We start from the raw sequence: 17075 nt of genomic DNA, 5'->3' as shown, positions 1-17075 counted from the left end.
TGTTTAAGGACTTGTTATCCAGCCATGCCAAAGCGTGTTTGTGTTGCTGGCCACTTGCAGGCAGGAATTTACATACGGTATTCAAGCGAGGGAAAGAGCAGTAATACTGCTTTGAATCAACTTGGACCGAGGTGCCTCACACCGATGTCCCACAGCAGGGTTCTGGGGGGGGTCAGGGCCCAGTGCCCCACAAGGGCACCAGGTTACACCAGGCTCATACGCAGCTCTTTGGGATGCCTCACAGCGGGCAGTACAACATCCATGGCACTTAGAGCCACAGGAACTACACAAAGAGCTCACCACCCTCATCACCAAGTCTTCGTACATCTCTCTGCCCCCCGTGTGACACTGGTTTCACTACCAAGGGCTGCACCATTTGCCTCACTCTGACAGACTGATGTGTACTCTGCAACCATCACCTCAACCCAACGTGAGCACAGCAGGCAGTCTGGGTAACTGGATCAGGCCAAGTGGGGTTCTGCTTCATGCTGGAATGGGTGTCTTAGAAACCCTAACACATCTCACAACCCAGGAAACTAATTCCTTTATCAAAAGCACAGCTCTGCTGACCAAGCATCTCTGAGCTAAATGTTCCCTAGCAAACCTCTGGAGCTTCCCTTGCTAGTTCACATTCACAGCTCAAGTTACTCCTTGCAAGAGTCCAATGCCACTTTAGATGGCACCTGTCATTACCACAAACAAGAATTTGCTTTCAGAAGGATTCTGCTTTTCCCCAACACTTCCTGCAGCACTGAGGACATCACTGTGCGCTTTGCAGCTCCCAGAATATGAATTCTAGAGCCCTGGGCACACAGCTCAGAGAAGCAGGAGAAAGTGAGTGCACACACAAAAGCACACCGTCCTAACAGCACCGAGCCTCTCTGGGAGCAGCCTGCATGCCCTCCTCACTGAGAATTATGTTTTAGTTCTAGGAATGAGAGAAGCACTTGCTGTAAGTTATACTTCTGCTCCGCCTGTGCCAAGGGCTGCTCTTGCTCTGCCTTGTATGGCAGCCAGCACTGCACAACAAGCTGCTTAGCATCACCTCAGCGCAAGCCTTCCTCACTGGCTGGAAACAAATGCGAAGGCAGCAGCTTGCTCTCACCCCAGGCTTTCTCTGTGAAGCCGTTACAATTTCCCCAGTTTCCATCACATCAGAGCTGTTGGGAACCAGAAAGCACAACCTGCCTATGGGGAGTTTTACACACTCAAGCCCTGCCCCCCTCTATGCTGAGATATGCCCCAGGCAGCCCACCAGACCTTGCTGGCTGCCCACAAGCCACAGATTACCACAGCTGCTCTGTATCTCCTCCAAGCACAACAACAATCTCACACACCTCCCCATCCCCACTGCCCACGTCCCTCAGTACCACATCCCCACGGCTCTGAACAGCCCCAGGGATGCTGACCCCCACTCTTGTGCAGCTGTGCAGTGCTGAGCGCTCTTTGGGGGAGGAATCTGCCCTGGCAGAAAGTGGGGCCATCACTTCTCACCCTATTGCCCTTCCATGGCAGCACTTGGGCCTCCAGAGCCTCTCACATTCCCATGCAGCCGCTCGGTGGCAGCATAAGACAAACAGGGAGAGCTTCCAGCAGTGCAGGCTGGCTGTTTCTTGGCAGCAGCATTTCATGCCCCGCCAGCACAGGGTCCTGAAGCACCGCACAGCCGAGAGACGAACAGCCAACACAGACGCTGAGAGAAGAAAAGTAATTCTCACCTCAGAGGCTTCATTTTCAAATTCATCGACTCTTGCCTGGGTAGAGTTACAAGCCTGAGCATAATGCTGATACCACTGCTGAACAGCCTCCTATAAAGGAGGAGAAAACCTCTTCCCATTAGCTGTCTACTAAGATCACTTCAAATGAAAACAATTCCTGTGGCCTCATGGGACACGAGGATAAATCAGAGGCAAAGCTCTCCAAGAAGCATCAAAACATGTTTAACACCAGTGATAAACCTCAAGTCAAACATTTAAAGCTAAGTTAAGTGCTTTGGAGATACACAAGGCACTGCTGCCTAGACAGGGGTGTAAGTGCAACATCACTGCTGTAATAGGGAAGGGACAGGCAATATGCAGAGAGATGAACGATGACAAGTGGCATCTCTGGACCTAAGTCACATCACTGGAGCCCTTTGTACATCTGATACCAACAGTAATTGCACTAATACTACATTACTAATTTTTTTGACAGGAATTCAAGGATTTGTAGATAGAAACTACCTACACAAAGTACCAAAATAAAGCCAACGATTGGATTCAAACAAAACCATTCAAGATGATGTCAGAGCTCACACGATACAAAACTGCCCATGGACATCCCTCCTGCCCCTCTAACCATCACTGTCACCGGGTCAGTGTAACTGGGAGCCAGGCCCAGCCCCTGCAAACTCCCTGCTGCAGCAAACACTGAGCACTGACCCCATCCCCACCAACCTCCCTGCTCAGGGGACTCCCTACTACACAGAACACTCAAGCCCACTTGCTCGCTAGCCCCAAAATGTTTGGGGTGAGAGACTGTCTTGCTGCCAGCCTAGGAGCAGAGCTCATTTCTGTCTGTCTAATGAGGGGTCAGGAAACTCAAAGGGGGAGGTGCTGAGACAGGGCAGGAGGAGTGTGAAGCACAGCCAGGATGGGGGTCTCACAGCACACCCAGGACTTCTACACAGAGCATCTATACTTGTTCAGCATAAAAGCGTGTTTCTACACTGATTAGTGACAGCCAGTGAAAATGTGGAAGTGTTGTTTCACAGTGTATCAATGTCTGCAAAATCCTACTGGAGGATCTTGGGGATGCTCAGAGATCACACCCATGTCTGTAAGTACTTGAAGGGAGGGTGCAATGAGGATTGGAACCAGGCTTTTGCCAGCGGTGCCCAGTGCAAGCCCAGAGGCACCTGGCAAAATCTGGACCCCAGAGCAACCCCTGCTCACCAGGCAGCACTGCTGAGCTGGGCAGTGCTGGGACTAGAAGGGTGCTGGGGTCTCCTCCTTGGACATCTCCAAACCTGGATGTGGTGCTGACCAGTTGAACCCAGAGGTGCCCCCACTTCAACCATGCTGTGATTCTGCATTGTTCTCAGAAATAGGACAAACTGATCTCCAGAGCAGAGGCAGCCCTCCAGCACAACGGCTCTGATCACCAAATGGTAAAAACAGTGAAGAAACACCCAAGCTGTGAATCCAGCAGGCAAAGGCCACAGACATTCCCAAAGCTATGCAATGACTTCTGCCACACAGAACATACTCTTCTCTGGGACACGGAACATGCTCATCTCTGGGGTCTAACCAAAGTTCAAGAAAACTTTAAAACTGTCTCAGGAAGGGAAAAACTTCTGAAGAGAGACCAAAGACAAGCCAGGAGTTGTATGAGAACAGCTGTTTAGTTGACTGTACTGAATTCAGGTTCTCAAGAAGCAAACTTCCCACAGTAAAGACCCTGCAGCAGAACGCACTGAAGCTTTTTCTGACTGCACCACTGAAAGGGAGAAACTATCAGCAGTGAGGACTTACAGCATTCACCCAAAAGAAAAGGGTGGGCTGTGGCTGCAGGGGAGCCTAGGGACAGCTTGAGTAGGGCTCATGGTGTTGGGCAATCTGTTCAACCTGTTCAATCTGTTGCGTGCAGGGCCGTGAGACCAAGGAGTGCACTGAGAGCAGCTCAGGCAGGGATCTCTGAGCAGCCTGCCACAAATCCTGCTGCACAGCTCCAGGTGACAAACCACTCACCAGCAGAAAGCGCTGCAACACAACGTACCTGTGTGTACTCCCCGTGCTGCTGAGCGTAATTAAAGTAATTTTCCATTGCATGTTGTGATGTGGTTCCCTGAGACACAGCAGCATCCACGATGTTGTTGGGCAGTCCGCTCTGCTGTGGTGGACTCGAGGCTTTGCTGGCAATTGCTGTTTGTAACACAATGAACAGGCACAGCTCATGCAAACTGCACAAACAGGATTGCAGTCTTGTTCAGCAATGCTCTGGGATTACAACAGGAATCTGCTACTTCCTATCAGACTGTGCTTAAAACTAATCAGTGCTATGAATAATTGACAGGATTTCTAGAAGGTTATCTGCATCAGCTCACTTACCAACTCTGAAAATGTACCCTCCTCATGTAGGGTCAGGACAGATTACGTTGTAATTTTAAGACAGAATTCAAGGTTTTATTGTGTTGTGGCCACTGGAATGACCTGCTAAACACGACAGTGATTTGCCACATTCTGGTTGAGGAAACTTTCCAATACAACTGCTGAATGTCTGCTTACCTGGAAGACAGATACCAGGCAACACGCTTGCCAAATTCAAGTAGGGGTTGGTACTAAGGCGGATTTCTTTTGGCGGTTCTCCTAGCAGAGAAGTCTGTTTTTTCGAAGGAGGCTGTGAAATAATGGAATAGATCAGTACACACTGTAGTCACACATCTGTCAGAAACAGGATAAGCATCCCAGCATGATTTTGAACAAAGCTTAGCTTGTTCTGGACAAACTTTTAAAATAAATACCGGGGACAACAATCTGGATGCACTGCCCACATGTTTTTCTTGACAAATGATTGTGTAGGAATGCTTCCCTTCAGACTCTAAGTTACTAAAGGATATTAAACAGCCATCACCAGATTTTGCATTCAAGTAAATGAACACTAATCACTCCAGATAAGGGAGGCAACATTCTGTTTGTTGGCCAAGACAAAGTCAGCTCTGGTCACCCGGAGTCAAAAGCAAGTGAAGGACAAATGAACCCTGGACTGGAGAGATGACACCGTCCTCGATCTGCCATTATAACACGTCTTACCCATCACCTATTTATAAACCCTTACTTTCAAAGAGGGAAATGTTAATGAGTGGAAATGAAGCATCAGAACTGAGTCACTTCTCCATGCCGCCAGCAGTGCTTTCTTCCCTCCGAGGTGCCGCAAAGGGAACCCACCAGCACTGCATCCCCCTGCCAGGGAAGGGCTCTCTGAAGAGAGATCATCTGCAGCTACAGACAAACAGTGCGATACGGGAGAAAAGCAAAGCTCATTCCGAGGGAAAAACCACTGCCAGCAGCTGCTGTTTTCAATAACTGAGTGGCTGGGTGGGACAAAACATGACATTAGTTGCACAGCGTTCAGAAAAACAGAACTAAGGATGAGACAAGCAGTGATGGCAAGCTGCATAGTCTGCCTGGAATAACAGGGCTCCGAGATGTTTACACAGCATCCTAACCTACACTTAGCTTGCTCGTTTTTTTCAAAGCTCTTTAAAGAAAAAAAAAAATCCATCACTTCGCAGTAAATTGGTATTAAATCACCAAACTGCTCAAAAACCAAACACAAGAGAGGTGCTTGGGGTGGGATGGCAGCTCACTATCAAGGATCAGGACTTGGGTGACTTGCCACAGAAGAGATGCTCACTTATTGGGCTGTCTATGATGCAGAAAATGAACCACTACATCTACAGGGATTTTCCTGATAAACACTGTATTTACTCATTGAAACAAATGGAATATAGAGCCATAGAATCACAGAATGGTTTGGACTGGAAGGGACCTTTAAGATCATCTAGTTCCAAACCCCCTGCTGTAGGCAGGGATATCTAGACTGCTCATCATTTCATCACATTCCCTTTTCACTAAAGGAAGCACTGAACTAAAGTACTGATTTTATATGTGCTGCATATTCTATCTCTGTGTATCCACCCATAAGTAAAACTCCACTTTGTCACAGCAAAATGGGATTTTACAGGTTGCTTTCTGAAGCAGGATCAAAGTAGGCACCAATACTGCCTACAATCTGATCATGTCAAGTGCTTCAAAAACACCAAAGCAAAAGTGAGATGGGATGCAAATTAAGCAAGAAAACATCAAAATACATATGTACATTATTAAAAAAAAATGTAACTGCACAGACCAGATTCTGTTAATGACAGGATATGCTGAAAAAATGTCAGTAGACCATTTTAGCTCAGGTTAAATCTACGTCATCCCCCCCCTGCCTTCATGGGAATGAATATTAAAACTAATTTTAGATTAAGGAGATGTCAGCTGTGGCTAAGGGGATACAGAGCTCACATGGAAAATTAACACACACACATTCATTTGTATACATACACCGTCTGGAAATTGAAAGGCCCTACACCGTGCCAGCACAATTGCTCCTGATTAGTCATGAAATTCAACCACAAGTCCAATTTTCAGTGTTTAAAAGGGACGCTGCCCTTGAGATAATTTCATCATCAAATACTATGAAGCACACACATGGGGGAAAAAAAACCCTTCAGCGCTGTAAAAAGATTCCTTTGTTAATTCATTTGGACCACCAAAGAGCATTATTGTTCTCTCTCTATAATTCATAACTGAAATGACCTCAAAACGTCTCATGAACGATCCTGTGATCTGACAGATTCTACAGTGAGGAAATGCAAAGAGGAGCTGCAGTTCACACTGGAGCTTAAGGAGAACGCTTGAGGTTAAGCGATGAGAAGCAGCAGAAGAGCACCAGCACCGCCTGCGCAGCCCTCCTTACCCCCAAACTCGTGTCAGCGCTTTTCAGCTGGTTCAGTTGATTCTGCTGCTTGGCGTGGCCGGCCCGCAAGGCTCCTGCAGCGATGTTGGTTACACCCTGATGATACGGCTGCGATCCCGAGACGACTCCTTCAGCAGTCAGTGCTTTATCCGGAGCATTATTTTGCCCTGGTATGGCTTGCCCAACAATGTGCTGATTTGGAAAGAATGGCAACAAGCCCATCCCCGCTGCTGCTGCTGCTGCTGTTTGAATTGGAGGCAGATTAGATGCTGCAGTCAACCATAAATGGAGAAACTTTTCTGTTAGACAGGATTCATCAGTACTTTTTGCTGGTGGCTCTTATTAAGCGATCCAAAAAAATACACGTAGAGATCTACTTCACAGCTATCACAGAACACTGACTTCTGGTTATAGACTTTATTTTTCTGCCATATCGGAAGCAAACTCTATTGAAAGCTAACTTTATAAAAGAAAACCCTGCGTTCTCTCATTAACACCCATCAGAATTAGTTACTCTCCCTAAAACACTTAGCAACAACATCATAGAGGATCCTACGCAGGGAAAAGCCTCCAACTTCGACTTGCATTAGTAAAATCCTTCACAAGTGGAACAGCTAGAACACATTCTCCAAAATTAAAATCTAGGCATTCAGAATGGGTTTCTTTCTGTTTCCCAAAGAAGGCAGCTCTTCCCTGCTCCTGGCTACTGCCATCATTCAAGCTGCCTGTAAAACTGCAGAGTACATGGCCCTCAGTGAGGAAAAAGAAAGATGTTCTAATCACAACTCATCTTTCCTCATAGAAACTGAGGGCATCACTAGTGCAGGAATTGGCTTTCAGAGCTGCTATCTGCCACAGACTGGACATTAAAGCTGCCCTGCTTAATGAACTGAATGCAGAACAACTATCTGCAGTGCTCCTTCAGCTACTCAGGTTTATCTTCTTTGAAGCAACAAACTCCAGGATTTTGAATAAAAGCACATTCCAGCTGTGCTAAACCTCTAGTAACTGAATAAGCAGAATTTTCAACCGTCTGCAAATATTCAACAAATGCAACAGAGTACTCCTTCTTCCCTGAGTAAACAGATGAGAAAATCCAGGCAACAAAGCGAGGCAGTTCAAGTTCAAATGGCCACAACCTGCTGAATCAACAGGCTGAAGACAGCTATATAGCAATATACCTTGTTAACCTGTGTAATTCTTTGGCTAGATGACTTGCATTATTGTCCAGCTCTATGCCTACCTTCCTGTCAAGTAACAAGGTTCAAACATAGTTTGCTTTTGGCAGCGTGGGAGAAAGGAAGATGCTCCATTTCAAGCTGAGCATTTGTACTGACTTGGTATGAAATAAAAGGTCATTTACACTTGAGAGCTTCTCCACGGGTTCCCATGCCTGAGCTCACTGATGGCATTACCCCTATTCCCAGCACAGTCTGCAGCAGCATTGTTGGAGGCTCTCCCAGCAAACCTGGTTTCTATAAGGAAGAACAGAAAGCCATGTAAATGATCAAAACCTGTCTGCAGCTATTTCTTTCACATTCAGTTAATCTTTTCACATACTCTAGACAGTCAAATTACGCTAGATGAGAAAAATACCAAAATACAATGATTTATCATTTCTAAGAATGTCCAAAGACAGCTGGAATTAAAGTGATGACCTTACACTATTGGCCTGGATGTTCTCCATCTTCATCAGCTGCTGCTGCGGCAGCGGGAGGTGAGCAGGGCTCTGCAGCAGCAAGTTACTCGTGTTGCCCAGAATTGAATTCTGTGAAATCAGTACAGTTGTCAGTTAGCAGTCATGGAAAACAGCACAATTCCAAAACATTCTCAGATGATCCTGCTTACAGAAATTCAAATTAGTTCCTGAATTAATACGACAAAGGAGAGCAGCTATTTCCTCCAGAGAACTAAATTAGAATCACCAAGGATGGAAAAGGCCCCCAGCATCACCCAGTCCAACCGCCCAGCTATCACCAGTCTTTCCCACTGAACCTCAGTGCCACATCCACACCTTCCTTCAGCATCCCCAGGATGGTGATTCCCTGATCCCTGGGCAGCCCATCGCAGCATCCAACCACTCTTTCGGAGAAGAAATTTTTCCTGACACCCAACCTGCCCCTCCTGGTTCGTTCACACTTCAAGTTCTTTCAGCCTCTTCCTCCTAGCTCTTTTTTCACCTCATAACCACAAACGCATTTTCTGATGGCTTCTAATAAAGCAAAAGTATACTCCAAATAGAATCCAGACTCCAGTGGCACCCTTTGGTCTAAGCCAGCAAGGAAACCTACCCGTGGCCTGAAGCCTCTGCAGAGAGATGAAGCAGAGATGGAGAGCTACCTACAGCATGCCAACATGAAAGATGAGACACAAGGACTTCAGCAGATTACGAGCTGTGTGAATAAGGACTTCATTGTTTGTTAATGTTTGCATCGTGCCGTGCATTGCGTTTCTAATACATAATCTCCACCAAACATCTGCACAGCTTCCAGGACTCCATTACAATTGGCAGGGACTCTCAGTCCTCGCTTCGCTGCTGCCAAACAGTATCTTTACTTTCAAAGAGCAACAGCCACAAGTTTTTATTCCCCTTCTGTCGGGAGCTACCTACGTGAACCTTTCCTCCACCAAACATTGAAAAGAATGCTTTCCAACAAACATTCATTCAGAAGATGACAACTTGTTAGCAGTGCTTTACCCAGTTCACAAAATACTAGTATTTTCCAGTCAAAATCCCTGGAATGCTGGTTGCTACCACAGCTGAGGCACCTCACCAAGAGCCTTGGGGGCACCACTGTCAGACTGTGCCACTGCTACACCCCATGCTTTGTGTGTAGGCTCCAAGGAAAACTTACATTCATTCTGGATCCCAAAAGCACGTTGTGAACACAGCCTTGAAACTTCCTGACAGCCACTCCTGAGAGTGATCTGCCAGGCAAAACACGAGTTGCCACATAGACCTTTCCGTATCACAGTGCAACAATAGATACACACAACACTAACTGTCAAATCACAACCAGCACAGCCTTCCTTGTGCCCAAAATTTCCTAAACAGCATGCTCAGCAACACCAGGTAATGAAGCTTGAAAAGAAGCTCTCAGGTTGTGTGGCTTTGCATATCAACACTCCTTGCAGGTATTGTCAAGCTCTGGTTGTATCTCTGTGTAATGAGGTCAAACCACGAGGTAAAAATCTTTCCAATATGGTCTTCTCTTAAAGAAAAACAAAAATCCTTCAATTTTTCCAGCTCTTTAAAAACTGTAACAGTACACCAAATAGTGTATCTTATGAGTTACAGTGCTGGATACTGGAGTAAGAAACATGAAGTTTAAAACAAAGGCCCATGTATACATTAGTTCTGCATCTGCTATTTTAAGGGTGCCAGTGATTTCCAGCAGAAATCACCCATGGCAGATCACTGTTCCCAGTGCCAATGCATGTTCCTTCTTCCAATGAAGATGCATTAGTTCAACTGGCAAACATTCAGAAGTAAAGATCGGATCGGTTAGATCCCTCAGATTGCTCTCAGCTAACAAGGAATTAGTGAACAGCTGGATGAATTAGGAGAACACGTCACTGTGAAAGTTCAGAATGTGTTGTTTTGGCACACGATAACCATAACTAAGAGAATTTGCAACAAAAAAGTTAGAAGTCACGCTACCTCCAGGCTTGAAAGAGTTCTGCATGAATAACCCACTTGTTCACGTTTCTCTCTGTTCAATCTCTTTTTATCAGTTATTCCAAAATGCTGTCCTGGAGTTATGCTAAGAATATTTGTTCCTACCCATTAAATTACTTTACAGAACTCTGAAAATAAAACAACAAGAACAAGATACAGAGGAAACTCAATCAGCATGTGACTTGGGGGGTGGAGGGAGAGTCAAGTCAGGACAGCGTCTGCTCCTGCATGCTGCACACTCCATTTCAACACAGTAACAGCAGTGACCCGGTTCTTTGCCTTCTGAGAATACTCTGAAATAAGTCACTGAATAACAGAAAAATGTGTCTAATAGAAAGGACTGGGATAATCAAATCACTGCCAATAAAATCCCAATTACTAGATCAGGTTTGGAGATAATTAATTGACAGGAAGCCTCCTGGAAGAGAATTAGACATGGAAGTCTATCCAAAAAGAAAGCACTAAGTCGTTTGGCTGCAGAACTCTAAGCCAAAACCATTGGATTGTCATCAATCATTCTGTGAGCTGTGTAAAACATGCCTCTCTCCAGCTGTGATTAGAAAACATTCACACTGCCTTCCAAGGAAGCAGAGATTCTCCAAGAAGGGCTCTAGTAACTAAATATACCGATGGAAAACGCTGTTTACATACAAAAAGTACAAGCAAATCATGGTGTTTTTTTTGATTGCACAATGGGACAAAAGTCTTTCTTTAAGATCTGTGCTGTTTGCCAAAAGAACTAGTAAAGCACTGGGCTCTACTTCCCAACGGGAATTTCTGAAACATCAGAAACAGCAAGTGAAAGCAGTACTCAAAGGCACTTAAGAACAATCCCCTCTTGGTATGGAAGGTAAATGCTGGCTCTTGGCAGAGCTGGAGAAATGATAGAACCTGAAGCAAGCTGCTGGCCAGGAGAACTGCTGCAGGGCTGGGCTGTGCCTGTGGGCACTGCTCCAATCACAAGTTCATCCCCAATGTCCCTTAAAGGATCTACAGAGATTCTGAAGTCTGTATGGAAGTTGGATCCAATTTACATTATTTCCAGATAGTCTGAAAAAACCTGAAGCAGCCTACAGCCTTGTTTTCTTTTTTTTTAGACTGAGGAGTAACATCTGCAATTCCTATTTTTATGGCCTACATAGCACACTTCAGTTCTTTCAAGCTTTAAAATAAAAACACATCCAGCGATGCAAAGCTTCTTGGCTTGAAGACAAAACAGTCTCTGTATGAAGCACATACAGACAGCTGAGAGAAAAATGGATGTGAGACCCCAGACCTCTAAATAAAGAGGTTTTTTGTCATTGGTCTCCATGCCAGCAGGTGTTAGCAGATAAAAGCATCAGGTAAGATAAACCAAGTCACTTGTGAACAGCAAGCACAGCCTGCTCTTACATCACCCACCACACAGCAAGTGGTTGCTTCATTCCTTCTTATTTGTTTTGAAAGATTGCTTTAGTAACACCACTTGATTTTAGCTGGAAGTTTTTGAAATCAGATTCTCAAATATTCTTTTTCATGCTGAGATCTCTGGAGAAGTGGAGTTTTGACACCTACCTGGTGGACTTTATTCAGCTGCAGGAAAGGAGGGCTGACTGCTGTGTTCATAAGGTGAGGCAAACCTGCTGCTGCTCCCAGAACTCCTTCAGAAACAAGACAAGAGTTGCAGCATCTTTATAAGTCAGGCAAGTGATCACTTTCATAACAGTTATTCTGTAATTTTTACATTTGATTCCTACAAAACTTTCTGGCACAGTAAGGGGAGCCTTTCCATACAGTCATCTTTGATCTGCAATCAGAGATCAAACATATTTGGCATGAAGCTCCTCTGGAGCTGATGTTTTGCTCAGGGAGGCAGAAATGCTGCAGTTGGTTGCCAGACAGGGGCTTCCCACACTATACACATTTTATATCTTCTCATGTTATTGTTGAAACCAAAAAGCAAGAAGCAGTACAGCATTTTTGGAACAAATTCAGCCATCTGCCACCTGAGACTTCAAATTATCTGCTCCTGTTCCTAATGCTGTCCTACTACTTTCACTGTCTGGAATATGGTGACTGCTTTTACTACATTTGCTCACAGCCACCCTAATGGAAGGCAGGGAAATGATTCTGGCTGTTGCTGCTCTTACTGCTGGGTACAACTCTGGCAGCACACCAGTGAGAAATGACTTCTAGACCTGAATCAAGAGGAGACACTCAGGCTGCAACATTCAACTCCAATCAGATTTAAACTTACAACTGTAACAATGTCTGTGAAGGATGCTTGTTTTAACCTTCACTTTTACTGATGCTGGGAGACCTCAGAGTGACAGTGAGGACCTTTCTAGGTAACACTAGCTCTACCCATCAGCATAGTGTACCAAACCACTTCTGGCTTGTGAAAAAGGCATCTACACAGACATCTTGAAGCTGTCTGCACAGATCTTAAGAGCGTTGGTGTTTCGCTCCTCTGCTGGAATTCCTCATTAAGAACAGGGTTTTGTTTTAAACCAGTTGTAAAATGGCTCACCAGGTTTGACAGCGTGTCCACGCAGCTGGGGCTGCAGGAGGATTTGCAGCATTGCTGGATTGTTAAAACTCTTCATGATCTGCACTGGATTCGGCTCTGGAAGCAATCCTTTCCTATTGTTCCTCATCTCAAATGGAGAGATAGAAAGATGTTAAAAACAGGAGATAGCAATGCATCCATTGACATCTCTGGATAAATGCTGTTTCCTTGAACAAGTTATCCTAAAGAGGGAAGTTTGGACATGCACATCCCACACCTGAACAATTCACTTTTCCCTTTTGTCCCACACAGCTAACTGATGCTGCATCAGCACTGCCTTCACTCAGGCACTGAGTGCTGTTCCCCCAACCTGCCCTTCACTTCTCTGTGTTTCTACTCACACACTTCCTCCATCACTCTCTAACAGACCTAACAGCACCTGGATGATTTCACTCTGTCTCAAGACTTTTGGAGTAGCTGGAGGTCTAAACCACTGCTCTGCATGGCAGTTCAACCTCAGTAATGATTATTTCCCAGACCACAAAGAGCTGATGTTGATCTTTTCTTTAGAAGCGTTTGTTTTCTCCTTCAAACTAAAACAGTGTTATCAAAAAAGGAGAACACAAAAGGTGGTCTTGTCATAGCCTTTAGGTTTGATGTCAGTCTTAGGTTTATGTCATAGCCTTTAGGTTGGATGTCAGGGGGAAGTTCTTCACAGAGAGCGGTGAGGTGCTGGAACAGCTGCCCAGAGGCTGTGATGCCCCGTCCACCCCTGGAGGTGTTCAAGGCCAGGTTGGATGAGGCCCTGGGCAGCCTGGTCTAATATTAGATATGGAGGTTGGTGGCTCTGCACGCAGCAGGGGGTTGGAGCTTCATGATCCTGGAGGTCCCTTCCACCCCAAGCCATTCTATGATTCTGTGATAGCCCTGCTCATCTCTTTTATAAAGAGCTAGAGCTACCCAAGGTAATGCTTCTACTTTTGCTTCTACTCTTATGACAGCTCCTTGTAACACTTACCACATCCAGTTTTCTAGGAAATAATTTGATGTGATGGGTAGGTATAGAAAGCTTTCTCCTGTATCAAGCAGGAAATTAAACTATTTCTCCTACCTTGAAATTTACCTTAAAACTGACAAATTTCTGCTTTAAACCAAAATCAAAATTCCGTTTTAGCTCATGAAATGCCTCCACCTCCATTTACTTCTGTTCCAAATAGGAACAATTTCTCTGGCAGAGATTAAACTTGATGACATCCCAGAGCTCTACCAGCCTTACCTTATATATCTTCCAGCTCTCTGCTTTACCTCCTTGCAATAGATGGCCACGTTTTGCTTAGGAAGGAGACCGAACCGGGCCGACCGGTCAAAACAAAAAAAAAAGCCAACACACAACAAAACCCAAGCAGCTAACACATCCAAAAGCCTGGCTACCTTTCCTAAACAAAGCAGCTGAATGCCTTAGAGACTCAGCTCGCTCGGGGTGTAACAAACTCATTCTGAAAACAGATGTGCAAAACCTTACCATCCTCTGCGCTGCGATAAGCGCTGCCAGCGTGCTTCTGCCGGGCGCTCCTGGAGCACAGTAGGACACCTGCACTCTCCTCCCTTTGATCACCGTGCCGTCCATCGCCTCCTGCACTTTCTCAGCCTGCTCTGCAGTTTCATACTCGATCACTGCAAAGTCACCAATGCAACTATCTTCATCCTGAGCAAACTGCAACAACATTTCACAACACAATTCAACAAAACGGAGAATTTCAGGAGCTGTCTTGAAATGTTTTCACCTGTAAACTACTCTGCTAACAGCTGAGGGATGATAACATCTACCCAAATTAGCCTGTTTCTTTTTGAAGCATTCTAAGCATAAGATAAGCATCATAGCTTCTCATTAGACCTGGTATGTTTGTTGTGTCTCCTTGAACAACCACCACAACTTTCATTTCATGGTTTCATTTCATTTCACCTGAATTATGAAGCGGTTAATTTACATGACGAAAAAGAGGAGAAGGAGAATTTCAATACAGCCACGTGCTACAGCGTTTGTTTTTATTATTACCAATTTGCAGGAGAAGAATGAAGAGTCTTTACTACACTAACAGAAATGTCATTCATCAGACTACAAGACAGCTGCTGAACCACGTAACTCTGCGCACTCCACTGCTGTATTCTGCCTTGTAGAAGGGCTGAAGTCTGTGGTTGAACGCAGTGCCAACACAGAAGATGCCAGACTGAGCAATCAAGCAGACTGCAAAGAGGCTTACTTGTCAAACAATGCTTTGCTCTTTGTTTGCAGAGTTTTTATAGCAGAATGAGCAGATTTAAATCCAGCAGAACAAAACAAGAGTGTGAAAAGGGAGGCTATAAAGCTTTGGCAAAAATATCCAGTCCCAGCTTAGCTTCACTGGGGAAGACACAAAGTACCTACAAAAAACACTGGTTTGCCACTATGGAACTTATTGCAGTTGTAGAGAAAGGAATGAGTTTTCCTTGTGCACTCCCTAGAAGCACAGCAGTAGAAGATAACACACATTCCCCTAAGTCTAAGGAAATGTTGTCTGAGAACCACATATCAACACTTGGATTCAGCTGCTCCTCATAGAACATTCCTTTTTGCAACAGAGAAGTAATCAAATTGGTTTCAAAAATGATAGCTTACAAAAAATGAAATAAATCAGAAAAATTGCTGTCCTGGTTTCAGCTGGGGCAGAGCTCATTTTCTTCATAGCATATAGTAGGATGCTAAGCTTTGGTTTTAGGAGAAAAACAATGCTGATAACATGGTGACGTTTTAGCTGTTGCTGAGCAGGGCAGCACAGAGCCAAGGACATTTCCATTTTTCAGCTCCTCGTGCTGCCCTACCAGTGAGGATGCTGAGACACAAGGAGCTGGGAGATCCCAACCAGGGCAGCTGACCTACACTGGCCAAAGGGATATTCCACCCCATATGGCATAAGTGGCTGGGGGGAGTTGTCCAAGGGCAGCTGCTGCTTGGGGACTGGCTGGGCATCAGTCAGTGGGTAGTGAGCTTACATGCTGTAGGTCTCTTGTTTTGTAAATACATACTGTTATCATTACTATTATTATGTTCCTTTTCTGTCCTAGTGCATAGTTTTTCACCTCAATTCATCAGTTCTATTTGCTCTACCTTCACCCTCCTCTCTGCCCGCTCCACAGGGCTGTTTTCCCTGCCAGCCCTTGCCACTGCTCAGGGCAGAGCCTCCCTTACCTATCAGTACTGCCAGGAGATACGAGGGACAGCTCGGAACACACCACACATCTGTTCTGAGAGAGTTACTGGCAATAAATCTTAAGCCATCATAAGTAAATCTACTTTTCTGCTGCTAACATGCTTCTACTATTGACAGATCTATTACACAGTGAATTTATACAAGTTCTAGGTAGTATGACAACATATCTTCTTGGCTATATTTTTGTCTGGATGCCTGTTTTAAGAAATAGACACCTCTTAATTCCTATCATTTATGGAAACACATATTTAGTGCCATTTACTGACATAGTATAAACGTAAGCACATGCTCCTCATCTACATGAAGTGAAGCTCATGTATTGTTATAATTAAAGAGGGAAGGTAAAATTTTCAATTGCCTTTAACTGCAAGGTAGAATGGTGTTGCTGAAAACAATCTTTATCAAAGAAGCAATATTTGTCTTTGAATTTCCTAATTTAAAAAGAACACTGAGAAGCTGCTGGGGGACCTCATCACAGCCTCAGGATTATCTGAGGGCTAGAAAAATGCCCCAAGCTAAAAGACTTCACAGCATCAATATGTTCAGCTAATTAAAAGAAGACTGAGCAAGTGACTGGATTGCAGCACGTAATGCATTCTCTCAGGAAGAAAATAGCGGGGAGCAAAGGCTCCTCAACCTTGTAATCGCTGAAGTGAGCAGAGGAGAGAGATGTTTAACCATGGAAACATGCAGAAGTACAAAACAACAAGGGATGGGCAGTTACTTGCTATGTATTCATCTCCTGCTATATCTGGATCAAGCAAATATAAGGGTATGCTTTAAGCAATTGCATATGACTGGGGCTCTAGGGAAATGCAATGGCCAACAGGTGGTCAGGCTAGACAGCCTAATGGGCCTTCTGCTCTCAGACACTGAAAGCCTCTGGTTACTGATCCTCGAAGCTAATCCCTGAGCAACCTTCCAAGACACTCAAGGAAACAAAAAACAAGTGAAATCATACCCAACTGCATGACTACAAACAAAGCTTTCTTTCTCTGGCCTGTCTATGCTACTCTGGCCTGCAACACTTCTACAAGCAACATGTTGTGGTCTAGAATCTCGGAAGAAAACCTTTGCTTTGCAAAGGCTAGAAAGAATCTCTCTCTTCTGTGCCTGCAAGTAGCACTTCCATCACTGGCAAGTCCAGTGGTTCCAA

At 44.9% G+C, this 17075-nt stretch overlaps 1 protein-coding gene across 1 annotated transcript in view; it reads right to left on the bottom strand.

Moving 5' to 3' along the window:
- RAVER2 (ribonucleoprotein, PTB binding 2) overlaps nucleotides 1–17075 on the bottom strand; it is a 30119-nt gene that overhangs the window by 2358 nt on the left and 10686 nt on the right. Inside the window, 8 exon segments of the mRNA XM_042819577.1 lie at nucleotides 3757–3902; nucleotides 4266–4377; nucleotides 6505–6743; nucleotides 7868–7979; nucleotides 8168–8272; nucleotides 11738–11823; nucleotides 12693–12819; nucleotides 14194–14385. Coding sequence (XP_042675511.1) covers nucleotides 3757–3902; nucleotides 4266–4377; nucleotides 6505–6743; nucleotides 7868–7979; nucleotides 8168–8272; nucleotides 11738–11823; nucleotides 12693–12819; nucleotides 14194–14385 — 1119 coding nt within the window.

This window comes from Centrocercus urophasianus, unplaced genomic scaffold (assembly GCF_019232065.1).
Source record: "Centrocercus urophasianus isolate 14NV4802_14NV808 unplaced genomic scaffold, USGS_Curo_1.0 seq_18, whole genome shotgun sequence".
NCBI lineage: Eukaryota > Metazoa > Chordata > Aves > Galliformes > Phasianidae > Centrocercus > Centrocercus urophasianus.
Note: the sequence above shows the minus strand (reverse complement) of the source record. Positions and strands in the feature narration are given on the sequence as shown.